Here is a 16,345-nt window from a genome sequence, read left to right as displayed (position 1 = left end):
GGATTGAGGGACTTGGAATCACTTAAAAGTAAAGACAAGCTTGGATGCTGAAGGTTGATTAGGAACTGAACCAGAGAGGAGCAAGATGGACCTCCTTGAAACAGGCAGGAGGGCAACGTAGGCCATATCTGGGAACAGTAAGCAGGACAGTTTGGCTGGAGGGGAGGGCTCAGGAAGGTGAGTAGTTGAAGATAATCCAAGAAGGTTTGCTAGAAGCTGCTCCCATTTCTCTTTAGGCTACAGCATAGCCGTAAGTGGGGTGGAGACAATCACTGCCCAGGTATGGAGAATGGCCTCTTTGTAACACTTTTGAAAGAGCAGAGGCCCACATCTGGAGCCAGCTAGAAGCTCACTGAGTCCACAGCTTAGCCAGACTAGAAACCAAGTCTGCTCATCAGGACCCTCTGGGCTCACAGCTGTGGGAGTACTCCCAGGAACACTGAAAAATCACGGTCAGCATTTATCTCCAGGAGGGCCAGCCAAAGTCTACTGCCACTGTGTTTGCACTCAAGAACTGGCTTATCCTGGGAGAAGCCCAAAATCATTCTTTCCCTGGCAAGAGAGATGGGGCTGAGTCACAGGTACAGTCCTGAAAACCTACAAACCTTAGGTGTTTGTGTAAGTAATCCCTATTGATCAGGAAATTTCAAGGTCTGATTAATTTGAGGTTGAAGAATTTTTCATGTCCTGCTGTCCCTGGGAAACAAGAACAGAGACGTTATCTCTGGGAACAACAAGAAAGCTACTTAACTGAAGGTATGATATCAAATCTCAGTGGGAAGCCAAGAGCCTTCAGAAGCACCCATCTCCTCTTGCTGCCCTGCAAACTTCGCAAATCATTCAATCAGCAGCTGCCTGGCTGGACCCTCAGCTGTGGACGTGACTAAAAGGATACCAGGGCTGGCTGGGCCAGCAGGCGCACAAGTGGAAGAGGAGCTGGGGGAAGCTGGAATCGAGTGAGAGACATCTGTTCAGGCATCCAAAGGGAATCTCCCGGCAGGGAGGGGAGTGTTTAAAGCACTGCTGCTGCTGCTGCTACTGCTAAGTCGCTTTAGTCATGTCCAACTCTGTGCGACCCCACAGACGGCAGCCTCCCAGGCTCCCCCGTCCCTGGGATTCTCCAGGCAAGAACACTGGAGTGGGTTGACATTTCCTTCTCCAATGCGTCAAAGTGAAAAGTGAAAGTGAAGTTGCTCAGTCGTTTCCGACTCTTCGCGACCCCACGGACTGCAGCCTACCAGGCTCCTCCATGCATGGGATTTTCCAGGCAAGAGTACTGGAGTGGAGTGCCATCGCCTTCTCCGTTTAAAGCACACTTATTTGGTTAGCAAATGAAGAATCTTGAAGACAGTGCTGCCAAAAGGTGAGGGGCGGGAGGCAGTGTGCGGAAGCGACACATATGAAACAAAGAAGCAAAACTCCCCTGAGCTGAGTTCCAATCCCCCTCTGACTCCTTGGCTCAGCTCTTGGGCACCTCTTCCAGATGATGATGAGCTTTCTCCTGGTAAGCTCTTTCCACTCCTAGCCTGGTTACCTTTGAGAATGAAGTTTTGTTGCGGTTGACAGTGCTGTCGTCACTGTCTTCCAATCTCCTGGAACTTCTGTAGTGAAAATAACTTCAGTGGGGATGTGAATTCAGTCATCTATCGACTCATTGTGTCTCCTGGGGGGCAAGCCAGCTTTCAGCCTCTTGTTCCCATGTGTCTCTTCCAGATGTGGTAACATGGCCAGAGGTGCTAGACTCTGCTGCACCACAGGGACCATGTAGGGAAGGCCACTCTGGTCCTGCACATGGCACTGGTTTGCAGTCTGAACTTCTAGCTGCACACTCGCTCATACCTAACACTGCCTAAATACCCAAGCAGTGAGTGCCATGAGGAGTACCATAAGAACCCTCCAGAAGGGGTCTTCTCTCTAGCAGAGGATTATACAGGCATATTACCTATGATTACAGACAGAGATCATGACTTACTTGAGAGGAGAGAAAGAGAGATTCTTACTTGAGCAGGGCAAACTTTCATGGAAGAGATGGTTACTGGGCTGGACAAAACTTGGATGTGTGGAAATGAGAAGGAAAGCACTCCAGCAAGCAGAGACACCTTGAGCAGAGCTCAGAGATGGTCGACTCTGGGAAGGCTCTGAGAACAGCTTTGCCAGAGTTTGGCCAGAAACTGGAAATGGAAAGGAAAAGAGAGGAAGAGGGAACCTCAGCTGAAAGTCAGGTTTTAAACTCTCTGACTCTCCCTTCATTTGCTCTGTTCTTCTTTTTCCTTCTCTTTCACATGCTTCCTTTCTCCTCAGCCCAAATGCCCTCCATCTAACCCTCCATCCTTCCATCCAACCCGAACAATGCAAATGGAATGGGTGTGGGATTAGCATAGAACATCTACTGCTCTAGAGAAGAAAGTCAGAGGTCAACTGTCCTTTCCAAGAGGATGCAGCCTACCACCACGGGGTGAACGGAGACACCTAGAACTTTGGCTGGAAAACCATATTAGCATCTCTTCGGCACACATGAAATCTGTAGGCTCACAGAGAGGCCCTTCTGCTTGGCAGATAGAATCTGACAGGGATCTGACCCAGAAAAGATGCAGGAAACTTCAGCTGAGAAAGGCAGCATAAGGTGGTTAGGAAATGTTCACATTGGAGTCAGATCTGATAGTCACAGCACCATCAGCTTTATAATGGGCATATTGAATTAAACGAGAGAATGTTCACAAGTGCTCAGCACAGGGCCTGATCCATATGAGTGCTCAGTACGTGTCTGCTTTTTATTGTTTTACTTGTGACAAAGAACTAAGACCAGGAAGGACTATATTCCAAGCCAACCAAATCAAGAGAATTCCAGAGGGAGCTTACACATGAAAGGACCCCAGGTTTTGGAATCAGACAAACGTGAGTTAGAACTCCAACTACACCATTCTCCAGTTGTGGAACTGTGGGCAACCTGAACTCACCGAGCCTCAGTTCCCTAAACTGAAAGATGGGATTGATAACACACCCTCATTTGTATATGAGGGTGTAAATAACACATCCATTTGGGGAGGGTTATTGTGAAGATTACAGACAGCGTAACCAAAGTTCCTTCATATACTAGGTCCTCAATTAGTAACTGTAAAAACACTCAAGCTGTGATTTTAAAACATTTTACTGTCTAGTGCCCATGCTTCAGTTCAATTCAGTTCAGTCGCTCAGTCATGTCTGACTCTTTGCCACCCCGCGGACTGCAGGACGCCAGGCTTCCCTGTCCATCAGAAACTCCTGGAGCTTGCTCAAACTCATGTCCATCGAGTCAGTGATGTCATCCAACCATCTCATCCTCTGTCGTCATCCTTCTCCTGCCCTCAATCTTTCCCAGCATCAGGGTCTTTTCCAATGAGTCAGTTCTTCGCATCAGGTGGCCAAAGTATTGGAGTTTCAGCTTCAGCATCAGTCCTTCCCCTGATAGCGCCCATGCTTAGAGGCTCCTTGAAAGAGGTATGACTTTTGAGGCTCCCTACCCGAAGCTCCAAGCCCCACACCTTTTCCTTCTCACTCTCCACCATCATTTAGAACTATCACAGATTATCCTCCTGTAGTGGCCATTCAAGAGCTGCGTGGCTAAGTAAATAGGTTCAGTGAGCATGGTGATGGTGTTGACTCCATACTAGAATGCTCCATGATTTAAAACTTAATAAAACAATGACAACTTCTGCTTTCTTTTTTATTGTAATCAAACATACTAAGTTTCCTCAGGAATGTTTAACTCTAAAATCACCATGGTCACTCAAAACTCTGCTGCTGGGTAAACTCAGCAAAGGGAAGAGCAAAGAGAACTACTGAAAGCCCTGGACGGGGAGCAGAAGGGGTAGCAGGAACAGCAGGAACACCAATGCCCACCTTAAATCCCAAGCACCAGGCCAGGTACTGAACACCCAACACACACTTTCCTCTCTCACGGACCACGAAGCTAGAAGCAGTGAAGGGGCTTGCTCAGGGTCACACAACTAGAAAGGGTCGTATCTGGATTTGAACCAGGATCATCCAACCTCAGAGCTTGTGCACGTAACCACTCTGCTAACTGCTTGCACAGAGAACAAAGTGAAGGTTAAGTTATCTATGTAGGCAAAGCAACTAGCTGTGCCATGGATGTGGGACTCTCAATAATAGGTCTCACAAAAGGGAGAAATCCAGGAGAAAGCACACTGATGGGATGAGCATTCCGTGTTTGCTTATTCATGGAAGGCCTACTCTGGAACTGATGGTGTTCCTGCTAAGCCCTACTCCACTTACACGGTCACAGAGCCAAGAGCTCCCTGTGGACAAGGACTGCAACTGCTCTTTATTTCCAGTACTGAACACGGCAACTGGTAAGAGGTGGCAGTGGGGAGAAGTATGCTGGAATGAATGAATGAACAAATGAACCAACAAGCTAAACTAGTCAACAATCAACATTTCCATGTCTCTTCTTCCCTCCTCAATTTCTATGACCTGAGAACTTTGCCAAGACAAAAATGGGACAGAGTAACATTAGCACCATTGGATCCACTCCTATTGTCTCTTGTTGTTCAGTTGCTCAGTCTTGTCCAACTATTTGCAACCCCGTGGACTGCAGCACACCAGGCTTCCCCGTCCTATGAGATGTCCATGCCTATGAGAAGATTCAAATAGGCAGTGGCAACACAGAGTTATTCTAATTCCATTTTACTGTCCACACTAAAAAAAGCCACTTGACTAGTATAGTACCTGTCTCTCTCTGCCTGTGTAGACAGTTTCCAGGGCAGAGGGTAAAAAGATTTCTATAAGGAAAGGCTAGTGATGAGCTAAGTGAAAAATCCTGATCACAGTCACATTGGACATCAGCCTTTGATGCCTTTTCTGCAGAAAATAAAGTCATTTTCTCTATAAGCACTGGATTTCATAATTTTTTTCTCTAGCTAAGTTATTCTTTGGCTTATCAAATCATGCATTGCCACATCTCATTATTCTGTAAATGAGACCTAGTGTCAGAAAGATCTGGGTTTAATGGATATGGAGATCACACAGCCTCAAAGCCTCTGAGCTCAAACGTAGCCCTTTTCCCCTACCCCTAAAAGAGGCAAATGCAAGATATAACAGTCTTTAAGGTGGCATCACTGATGCAACAGACATGAACTTGAGCAAACTTTGGGAGATGGTGAGGGGCAGGGAGGCCTGGGGTGCTGCAGTCCATGGTGGGGGCAGTGTCAGCACGGAGCTGAACGGACCTGACAGTGACCCTGACTGCCCTCGTGGAGACCAGTTCGTTTTCAGCCAATTGCCTGCATCAACTAAACTGCGCTTTCACTGGAGGATGAGGAGGGAGGCATAGGCTAGAGAAGGCGTGGCCTCACTCATCTGCCTGGCTACTCCAACCTTTCCAAAGGCAACAACACTTCAGGAGACTCCACTCAAACCACGCAGAGAACAGAATGAAAACAGGAGGGTGGAGCAGAGCCGCAGCCAGAGAGGAGGAGAGCAGAGAAACAGGAGGAAGGAGGGAGGAAAATGGGAAATTTCAGAAAGGAGAATCCTGGGCTTGATTTTATGTATTAAATACCACTACAGCGCTTACTACTTGCCAAGTACTGTCCTAAACATCGGAGAAGATGATGGCACCCCACTCCAGTACTCTTGCCTGGAAAACCCCATGGACGGAGGAGCCTGGTGGGCTGCAGTCCATGGGGTCGCTGAGGGTCGGACCAACTGAGCGACTTCACTTTCACTTTTCAGTTTCATGCATTGGAGAAGGAAATGGCAACCCACTCCAGTGATCTTGCCTAGAGAATCCCAGGGACGGCAGAGCCTGGTGGGCTGCCGTCTATGGGGTCGCACAGAGTCGGACACGACTAAAGCGACTTAGCAGCATCAGCAGTCCTAAACACTTTACAAATACTGACTCACTGAATCTTCATTATTAGCCTCATTTTACAGAAAACAGAAACCAAATATGGGAAGCGTCGACGATCTAAGATCATGTGGCCAGTGTGTGGCAGGACCTGAACTTGATCCCGGGCAGCCTTGCTCCAACCCACACACTTAAACACACCCCCGTCAGGAAAGTCTGTTGTAACAGGAATACATGGCCAAGGGTGCTAACATTCCATGAAACAGTCCGAAAAAATACTCAACACTTAGTTAAGGAGTGTTGATAGTCTTCAACTATTTATTCTTAAAATATCAGATACTTCCTTGTAAATGAATATAAAGCAGGGGAAAGAATGAAGGGGATACTCTTCCTTCAGGCTATAAAAGAAAAATAACAATGAATGGATCAACTGAAAGCAAATTAAGAGCCAGGATTTGGCCAATACGCCCGAGAGTCCCCATATGCCAGTACTGTATTCTCACTAAAAAGTCACCAGGGGCTGGGAGGAATAGGAAGTTTAGGTGAGATATTTACAGAAAACCAGCTCTGGGTATAAATATTATACTAAACATGAAGGCTGGTCAAACATGCAACCACAATAACTGGCTCGAGATGGACTCGAAAACCGGGAGCCACATGAATTCTAGTCCCACCCAGCCTTCAGGTCCTGTTTCCCAGTCTCCTTTACCAGTACAGGGAATTCTGTCTCAGAGCTCCCTTCTATTTTTCTTCCCAATTTAATTTCTTAGCTCCCAGCCTCAGCCTAGTTCTCTGGAACAACCCAACCCAGTCGTGGGTACGGTCTGACATATATTCTCTTGACAGGCTGCTGCACTCCACGTAAGCCTATCTTTCACATTTTCAGCTCCAGGTCATTACTCCCTGTGAGGAAGAGTATGAATCACATAGATGGGAAAGCTGAGGTGGTCAAACCAGTTCTTCCCTTGAAGAACTTTCATAACCGCGTAGCATACTCTCAATCCAGAATGACTGAGGGGCAGGAATGGCCTGGACAACCCATCCTTTGATCAATCCACCCTCTTGTGGGCCAGATGGCAAAAAAAGCTGGCCACAACTACACTGTTTTTCTGAGTTCCTGTTCTATCGTATCTAGCTGTGGGCTTTTCTTCCTCTGTTTCTCTCTGACGCTGCTTTTGAAAATTCTCCCCCTGCTCCTGCCTTTGTTCCCTGGCTGAGTGCTCTTCTGCTTAGGGTGTTCGTTGTGTCTTGATAGTGTGCTTCATGTTACTCTCATCTCCCTTGGGTTAGGAACGTTTCTCTGTGCTTCAAAAGCACAGTGGGAAAAAAATTTCTAATACACACTGAATTATTTGTCATGAGGTTGTCTTCTAAGTCCTGCTACAAATACAGAAAAGTGCCCATGTAAAGATAAATAACAATTTGGGCTTTGGCTATCAGCTACCATCAGCTTTTTGGGAGCATTATGTTATAAAGTCTGTCTACAAATAAATAGCAGGTTTGGAGCTAGGTTGCTTTATTACGGAAGAAGAAATGACACTGTGGAAATTAACAAAAGCCTAATCAGAGGAGAACAGAGTCTCAAGAAAGCCTCTCTTGTTTAAGTTGGGTCCACTGTCCTTCTGTGCAGTAGGTGAGGGTGAATGGGAATGGTTCCCACTTTGTCTTCTCTCAGAATTTCTCCCCTTCCTCAACTGCTGCCCAATCTGTTATGCTGGTTTGTCTGCAGGAGGCAGCAGAAGGTGCATGGAAGGGCCCTTCCCAGATAAAGACAGACAGGCCAATGGTGGGGGTCAGGACGAGGGTCCTCCCAGAGCAGCCACAGTGCAGGGAGCCACAGGGTGAGCCAAGCAATCTCCGCTACTTCATGGTGCTGTGCGTTGCTCCTGAGCAGGGCCACGTCAGCACCCAGAGAAGGTTAACTGCTGAAAAACAAAACTGACTGCCCCTCGTGACCGCAAGTCGACCTGTCATGGGACCGTGTTGTGACCAGGCTCTGAGAATTACCAAAACACGTGTAGGATGTTCTGTTGTTTGCTCCACTTTGTGGTGATCCAGCAAGGACACAGGAAACCATAGCATGACCTGAGGGTTCCTACCTGGGTTGAGGATAATCTGTTGCTCTGGTTGTTGAAGGGAAAAACCACACAGTTGCAATGAATCTAATAATGCTACCTCCCAAAAAGCCTCATTTGCAGCTAATGATTGAGTAATAGTATCACCAGGGGCTGCTGCAGGGCCAAATAAAGCTTTGATAGCATCCTCACAAATCATTTGGCCGCTACTGTGAGTTCCCAGAAACTGGAAACAAGCAGTGGTTGCCATCTGCGTTGAGAATTTTTTAAATAGCTCTATTTTTATTGTTCTTATAATGAAAAGGGAATGTTTTGCATTTCCCAGAAATTGTTGTATATGTCCCCTTAATACCCAGTAAGGCAAACAGGATAAAAATTGGGACATTATGATCCACTGAAAAGTCACTCTCTTTGAAGAATGTCCAGTCTATCTGCTCTAATCTCAGCTCTAATGGCACATGGCTATCCTGATGGGGCCAAAGAGCAGGGCTGCCTAAAGCAAATACTGGCTCACCTTTGTCACAGGGAGGAAATAAGCTAAGGAGCATAATTTTCTCAACTGTATACTTTATTCCCATAAATGTTACTTAAATGTTGCCTATTGCCAGTTTCTACTGGCCAAGACAGAATCAAATGGACAAATGGCCAAGTAGCACCAAATATTTTTAGGTAAAGGATGTTTGATTGCAGCAACTCAAGTCAACCTGCTGAATCAAACAGAAAAAGGAAGATGCTGTATTTGAATCTACAGGTGTCTCGTGGACCATGTGGGCAAAGTGGAGCCAGGCCTCAGAGGGGGTAGGAGCATCTTTCTAGACAACTTCACTCTTCTTTCTCGGTCTTTAACTGGCTTGTTTTGCTGCTTAGTCCACACAGTGGAAGATAGCCACCCAGATCTCTCAAGGCCACACATTAACTCCTCAGTAAGTAAAAAGACTGCCTCTCTTGATCACAGGCTCAAATACACAGCTGAGAAAACCCAATGGATCCAGTTTAGGTCTGGGTTTTACCCTTGGTCCAACATCTGTCAAGAGGGGTAGGATCAACACAATACAAAAAGTCCACAAAAGTCCCATCTTGTAACCCAGCCACTAGGGCAAGGCAGTTCCAAGAGAAAGGAGGTGGCAGGGAGAAGCTGCTGTGTGGGGACACAGCATGTCAGGGATCCAGCATGCCACAGCACGCGACATGGACCCAAGCCCAACTCCACTGAAATCCAGGGAGGGAACGCTGAGGAGGGTGAGCGTGTCGTCCGGAAACACACAAGGTTAGGAAATGAGAGAGCAACTCTTCTACAGTATCTCATGCAATCTTACAGAACAATGTGACAGACTCTGTTTTGCAGAGGACAGTATTGAAGCTCAGAGAGGTTAAGTAGCTGGCCCAAAGCCACCTGGCTAGTAAATGGTAGAAGCAAAATTCAAACTCATATTGACTCTAAAACCCTACTCAGGCTCCATCTATTCCAACATGTTGACTCCCATATGAATTCTGCCCAGAGATAAGTCTCCTGGGATTAGAGACAAGCATTTGCCCAGAAAGCTGGCTACTGTTTTCTGTGCCTGAGACTTCTCAGGGACCTCAGTTTGCCAAGCCCTGATGCAGCCAGCCCTGTGAGAGCTCTGGCCACAGCACAAAGGCCCCAGCATCCCCAAGTCCGAGGGGCCCAGCAGGTACCTGACCAGCTGCTCCCTCTCTAGCACGCAGGCCACCCCCGCCCCAGGGGAACATGTCAGCCCTGAGCTACTCAGAGGCCATGTACTGTTCGAGTGCTACCGATGCCATTTTCCTGTTTGCGTTTTCTTTTTGTTTTTGTTTTGTTTTTACAGTTCGTTGCTCATCCTAACTGTCAACAGCAATTGCTTACCATGTGGTATGAAAATCTCTCAGGCTTACGTCAACAGTCTATCGCTGTGAAATTCCTGGCTGTCTTTGGAGTCTCCCTAGGCCTCCCTTTTCTCGCCATAGCCTATTGGATTGCTCCGTGCAGCAAGGTACAGACTGCTTAAGGTGCATGTCTTTGCGGTTATTTCTTCTCTCTACTTAGCATAATGTGAAGTCCATTTTGTCCAAATATGCAGCTCATCATTTCCCACATTTGAAGAAAATAGCCCTGAGATACCTAACGAAAGTAGAAAACCACTTAAGAGGGAAAATGTTAAGGTTTGCTTTTTAAAATCATTTTCTTAAAAGCCAGAAGAGTGATAACATGGAAACTTTTATATACATGAGGCATAATCTGATCAATAACAGAATAGAGGGGGAATAAAGGCACTTTTCCTTTTCTAATTATGCAGTGTCCTAAACACACCCTAAAAACCCACAGTAATAATAATTATAATAATGATGACAGGAATTAGTTCCATGGGGAGTTTGATAAGCTAATGCAGTCAATAGTGTCATCAATGAATGGATCCTCTTGTCGGATCCACCAAGAGAAAACTTACACCAGGACGATGGGCCAGAGACTTCAGGTCTGCTAATGAGGCTGTCTAGCCAGGCGGACAATGAACTGACTGCCTTCAAGTAGGAGGGCTATCAGAGCATGGACAGCCAGTGCTTACTGAGTACTTTCTCTTTGCTAAGCCCCATTCATGGAACACCTCATTTCACACTCTCAATTAGGATGCATACACTTTACAAGCAGATTCAGGAAAGAGAAATGACTAGTTGCTAAGAATCAAAGGCTTCTCATATTGGGGCACTGCAGATCCACCTCAACATCTTCCTTGTTTCCCAGCTTCCTTGTCTGGGTTCTGGCCCACATGGGCAGCTAATTAGGTCATGAGAAGAAAAACAGCCAAAGAAAAATGGAGGGGAGCTGGAAAGGCGCCATGCTGGGTTCTTTGCTTCAGAAAGGGGGCTGTCTGGTTCCTGCCTGGAACGGAAGAAGTGAGATCTGCAGGTTCCAAGCTGCCATACCTCCTGTTCCACCATCCCTACAGCCCTTCTGATTCAAAGCCACAGAAGGCACCAGTGGTCACTCCAGCTTCAGGCAAGAGCAAGTGCCTATTAAGACTAATTGTGCAGAAGTTCTGAAATATGTTTCGTGGGTTACATGGTCATCAGAGGTTCCAAAGCTGCATTTACTCAGTGATTTATTACAAAAAGAACTAAGCTTAGGTAATCAACATTCAGTAGAAATATGACTACAGGGAGATTAGTTCCATGGGGAATTTGGTCAGCTAATGCAGTTAATAAAAGTGTCATCGGTGAATGGATCCTCTTGTCAGCTCCACCATGAGAAAATTCATGCCAGGAAGATGGGCTTCACATCTGCTAATGAGATGTGATAAATAAAAAGGGGGGCAATGGAGTGACTGCCTTGGAGTAGGAGGGGTATCAGAGAATGTAATCAGGACTCAGACTCCTTCTCCTGTAGAATAGTATCAAAAATAAAAGTCCTCATACTGAATATTTGTGGTGTCCAATCTTATATCTATTGAGGATTTTGTTTCTATGCCTGCACCTCTACCATGGCACAGATTTGCCATTGCCTTCTCCGATTTGCTAAACCAGTATTCCCCAAATGATACATATGGATGGGAAAACAATCTTTTCTGTCCTTTATCATGAGCTGGAAAAAGCACAGTGAATGAAAAAAGACTAGCCAGATTTAAAACTGGATCAGCGCTGGTCACTGATTTTAGGCACTTGTATTCATATTGGTATCATCTAGTCGGTACTGCAAGTTAGATCACTGCCTTCATCCAGAGACAGATGGGGACTTTGCCTTTATAAGCCCCCAACTAATTCTAGGACATCAGTCATTAAAATTATAGCCAAACACTGCCTACCCTGACTTTTGTCATTAAACCACATGTGACAGTTTGCCTCGACCGACCTGGGGAAACATTCAGAAAGGATGATCTGCCAGCTGATGACTACATTTTTTACATTTTCAGTAGATCTGAGAAGTCAATATCATGCAGATGTGATGCCAAAAAAAGGGGAGGATGGTAGAAGTGGGGGAAATCCTGGACTTTCTGTGGACCCAGTAACCCAGTAAATTCAAGGGACAGATGTCACTATAGAACACAGGGGTTCTATAGTAGTCCTCTGGAATATTTTAGAAGTAATGATTACAGCAAAGTTTGGCCCCATGGCTGGAGCTTCCTCTCCTCTGTTCAAATACTTGTCTGATCAACATTTTGTGTTCCTGAAATGTCCAACAAGACAAAGAACAAAAACAGCACTTGAGATAAACATGAGGTTGCCATTAAGCCACTTGTGGTTTCTTTGCACTTTCTGGGCTCCAACTCTGAGCTCAGTGCAGTGGAGGGTGTGTTCATAGCTAAGTGACAAGCATTATTGCACAGCATGAGATAATTTTTTGTGGCAATGCTCATTCCAAGGAAAGATTCCTCATTAAAGAACTTGTCAAACTCACTCTGAGGCAGCCAAAGGACAGATAAAACAGTCAAGATATTTTAGTCTTTTCTTTCACCATTTAGAAAGAAGTCTTTCCAAGTTTGGCAGAGATATTAGATTTTTGAGGATTACAGAGAAGTCGCATCTTCTGTGTAGAGAAACCAGTCCTCTCTAAAGGCCCCTGGTCCCCAAGAGGAGTGGCCCGGTGGGGAACTCTGTTAAGGTGCTGGTGTCTCTCCACCCATGGGTCGTGCCTTTATATCTGTCCAGTAATTCTATAGAAAAGCCAGTCATTCTAGCAATTCCATGTGCTAAGAGCTTTACTATACTTCCCTCAAAGAAATTAGACTTTTGATGCTTTTATGAATGTATTCATAAAATGTCACTGCTAAACCTCATCAATCTGCCAATGTCCGTCCATGTCTAGCAAATGTTGAGATTTCTGTTTCCAACTTAATGGTGCATTTACCTCCTAATAGTTGCTGTCCAAATTTAACAACTATCAGGGACCAAAATTTCTGAGCCTGCCAGAATAACCTCATCATATCTTTCCTATTGAATTCCCAAGGCTGTCCATTATATTTTTAAGTTTCTGAGGGTCCCTAAAAGACAGCTGAATAAGGAGATGATATAGGTGAAGAGTGTCAACAGGAATTGAGCTTACTAACACGGAGACTAAAGAGGGTAACCAAGTCATAGACACGTACATATGGTAATAACTACAGGTCTGGAACACGACACTGGTTTGTCAGGGTCAATAAAGAGAATAGTGATTTTTCATCGTTTCACCACTGAAGGGTCGGTGAGTTCTTGTTCACATGGATGCTCTCAGGTAAATCTCTTCCCAGAGAGCTCTTTATCCTCTAAGCAAGGATAAAGCTCTTTTGCCATGCCAAAGAGCTTGTATGACTGATTGCACTGTTTTCCATCCTTTGATTTCCCATTCTGATGCATAATTTAGGTTGTCTGTCTGTTAAAATCTGAGAGCTGAGAAAATAACCATCATCCTCAAGGGCTCAAAATACCTCTCAGCAGCAGGTAGATGGGAGAAGTCCGCATCAAGAGTGCTGAGGAACTGCACAAGTTCTAGTTATACAAGTACAAGAGGGGAAGCTGTCTACCTCTGTTACCTGTTAACCCTTGTGGTCCAGCTGTCCTTACAAATTAGTACACAGACTTGGAAAGCGAGAGCTGTAAACAACTTTAGACTCCTACCTGATGTTTTTGCACTGTGCAGTGTAACAGTTCATAACTCTTGCATGTAGAAATATTAAAATGTTAGTCATTTCCCTAAACCTCCTTTAGCCTCATCCCAACAAAATCATCTCATTAGAAAGGAACGAGAAACTACAGCTTTTGAAGGCCCAGCCTTGACAAAGCTGCAATGTTGTCCAGAGACAAGACAGAGAGAGGACAGTGCCTCCACAGGTCTTTGTATCCTCCTCATCTGTAGCTACCAGAGAGCCGAAAATGAAGTGAAAGGCGCTTAGTTGCGTCTGACTCTTTGCGACCCCATTGACTAATACAGTCCATGGAATTCTGCAGGCCAGAATACTGGAGTGACACACGATTAAATAAAAATCCTAAGGCAATGTTTAAAGCATTGCCACAGAGGGGAAATCTGTGCCAGGAAATAGAGCATTTTGTGCTCTTCTGTTCCAATAGCTGCTGCCCTCAAATCCAGACAGAGGGTCCATCACATGTCACCCTGCTGGGAGAGGACTTACGAGTGCCAGACGCTGACCACCTCGTCCTTAGCCAAGTCTGAGCCCTGCAAAATTCTCTCCCCATCTCTCCACCCATTTCCTACCAGGGTTTTTTTTGTTTCTGTCTCCACTAGAAAGCCAGCCACTTTGAAGGGAAGACCCAACTCTTACAGCTTGTTTTAGCTCCATCACCTGCAGTGTCCATCATCAACTTGTCCATAGATAGTTCCCCAAAGGGCTCATAACATAAATACATAAGGACGCTATAGAGGTCTCCCTTTGTGAATCCTTGCACACAAGCTTTTCAAGAGTCAGTTGATTTTTTTTTTCCCTTGGTCTTTTTTTTTAGTCAGTCGATTTTAAGTTCCCCCTTAGGAGAACTGCCTGAGGCTCTCCAGTGCCACGTACTATAGTATTTCCTATAGGTCAGCAGCTATGCTGCACTGCACATGTTAAATAATTCATTCCCAACATCAACTCTATGCAATAAGTACTATTTTATCCCCATCTTACAGGCGCCTTCACTGAGACACAAAGGGATTAAGAAACTTGCCAAAAACCACAGAGCTGTGATTCAAATCCAGGGTCTCTGCTGCAGAGACTGTCCATGTCCACACACACACACCCCAGCATTCCCAATCACCCAGTCACATTGGCAGCATTACAGCCTTCAGTGCTGGATGTAAAGGTCTTAGCTGCTGACTACTGACCTTGGAATGAATCTGATTCAGAGCTTTATAGTTAGCAGGGCTTCTCTAGAAGGGAAGAGTCAAAATCAACATGTGATTTTCACTACTCATTCCTCTTCTTTCCGTAGAAGCCCTACCTTTATAACCCACTATTACTCAGCACCTCTTCAGCCCCCAGGACAAAGAGTAGAATCACATGGTAATGTGAAAACACGATGATCAGAGACACCATGTGCTGAGTGAACATATACTCCCCACTTCAAAGAAAGAAGATTCCTGAGCCCTGGGTTTGAGATTTTTAAAAAGAATTTTTGAGGGAGCATTCTGAGTAATCTGCCACGAATTTAGTCAAGGTCATTCAAAAATGTGAGACCCACTCCAGCCTTGTATGTTTCTTTTGGAAAACGCTTGATCCAAAGCCTGCCTCAGCTGATTCAGCTTTGCACAGCTTGGACACTAAGCCCTTGCTTATGGCCACTGGCAGCAGGCAGCGAGTGAGGGTGGCATTTGATGAGAAAGACTGGGGGTTCTGAGTGAGGAGAGATGCTGGCAACAGTCGCTGCATGCTCTCCTGCAGTCATGGCCTGCCTCGTGGGCTTGTGGCTGCAAGGTCTCCATTAACTGCTTCCACTTGTGGGCTGAGAGCCCAGTGCCACTAAACACAGAGGGGTGTCGACAAGTAAAAGCAGGTGCCCACCCTGAGGGCTGGAGAATGAAGTTCATTTGGAGCTAATTCGGGAGAACTACTCAGTTATTCTCATATTCATCTGTTTCCCAAAGTAAAAGAATTGCACCCAGAAAGTCTGGGGTAAGCCAGAGACTTAGGGCTGCAAGCTTGGGTTTCCTGATATGTTTTCAACTCATCAGGGCCAAGTAATGATGCAGCTGCCTGAGCCCACGTCTCAGACTCACCAGCTGTGCTCTTCTAGCAGAGCACACCAAGGCCTATGTCTTCTGAAGCTCTTCCACCTCTTTTTACACCTAACTCTGTTATCTGACCCAGATTTAATGACTCCACAACTAAGAGCAGCAGGTATATATTGGTTAACTTTTCTCCTTTATTTTGGTTCACCTGGTGGCCTTGTGAAAGGAGCAAATTTTCCCCAAGCATAATTTGCTTCAAAAAATTGAGACAAATAGGAAATGTCACCAAAATAAAAGAAAAAGGAAATCACTGAAATGATTTGATCTCATCTGACCTTTATAATGTTTACCTGCTAAAAAGATGCTTTCAAGACCAGAAGAAAAATAGGAAAAATGCATCAATTACTAACCTCGCTTTTCCTCCCTATGGCTTAAATCAAGGGGGACTGAGTTCAGGGTAACCTTCCACAACTCTGAAGGGCCTTATCAGGGATTTTCCTTATGGTCTGCAATAAGTACAGTAACTCTGACAGGTGCATTTTCTGCCAGAAGACAACTATTTGAGTGAGGGGACAAAGAAAACATTAAATTTCTCAAAGCAGCTCCTGTGGGGAATCCCAGGACCAGCAAGGTTGCACCTGCGTGGCAGATCCCTGCAGTCAGGTACCTGCCTCGATGAGAAGATGGAGAGATGTCCCCATGTCCTCATCCAGGTAGTCACCGGGAGATGTTACTTAGAGCCCAGTGATTAAGGAGTAGGGAAACTTGGCTGTCAATCCTGTCAATCCTTGGCTG

General features: G+C 45.6%; 1 protein-coding gene across 3 annotated transcripts in view; it reads left to right on the top strand.

Annotated features, from left to right (window-relative positions):
- The window catches only part of TRPC7 (transient receptor potential cation channel subfamily C member 7), a 152,503-nt gene that overhangs the window by 74,688 nt on the left and 61,470 nt on the right, over nucleotides 1-16,345 (top strand). For 2 of the 3 annotated variants that reach the window (XM_070793620.1, XM_019963648.2), the window contains exon 4: nucleotides 9,750-9,914. The exons of the other annotated variant lie outside the window; for it this stretch is intronic. In XM_070793620.1, the coding sequence (XP_070649721.1) occupies nucleotides 9,750-9,914 (165 nt within the window). The remainder of the gene's footprint in view (nucleotides 1-9,749; nucleotides 9,915-16,345) is intronic. 3 annotated transcript variants of the gene reach the window in all.

This window comes from Bos indicus, chromosome 7, assembly GCF_029378745.1.
Source record: "Bos indicus isolate NIAB-ARS_2022 breed Sahiwal x Tharparkar chromosome 7, NIAB-ARS_B.indTharparkar_mat_pri_1.0, whole genome shotgun sequence".
NCBI classification, from domain to species: domain Eukaryota; kingdom Metazoa; phylum Chordata; class Mammalia; order Artiodactyla; family Bovidae; genus Bos; species Bos indicus.
Note: the sequence above shows the minus strand (reverse complement) of the source record. Positions and strands in the feature narration are given on the sequence as shown.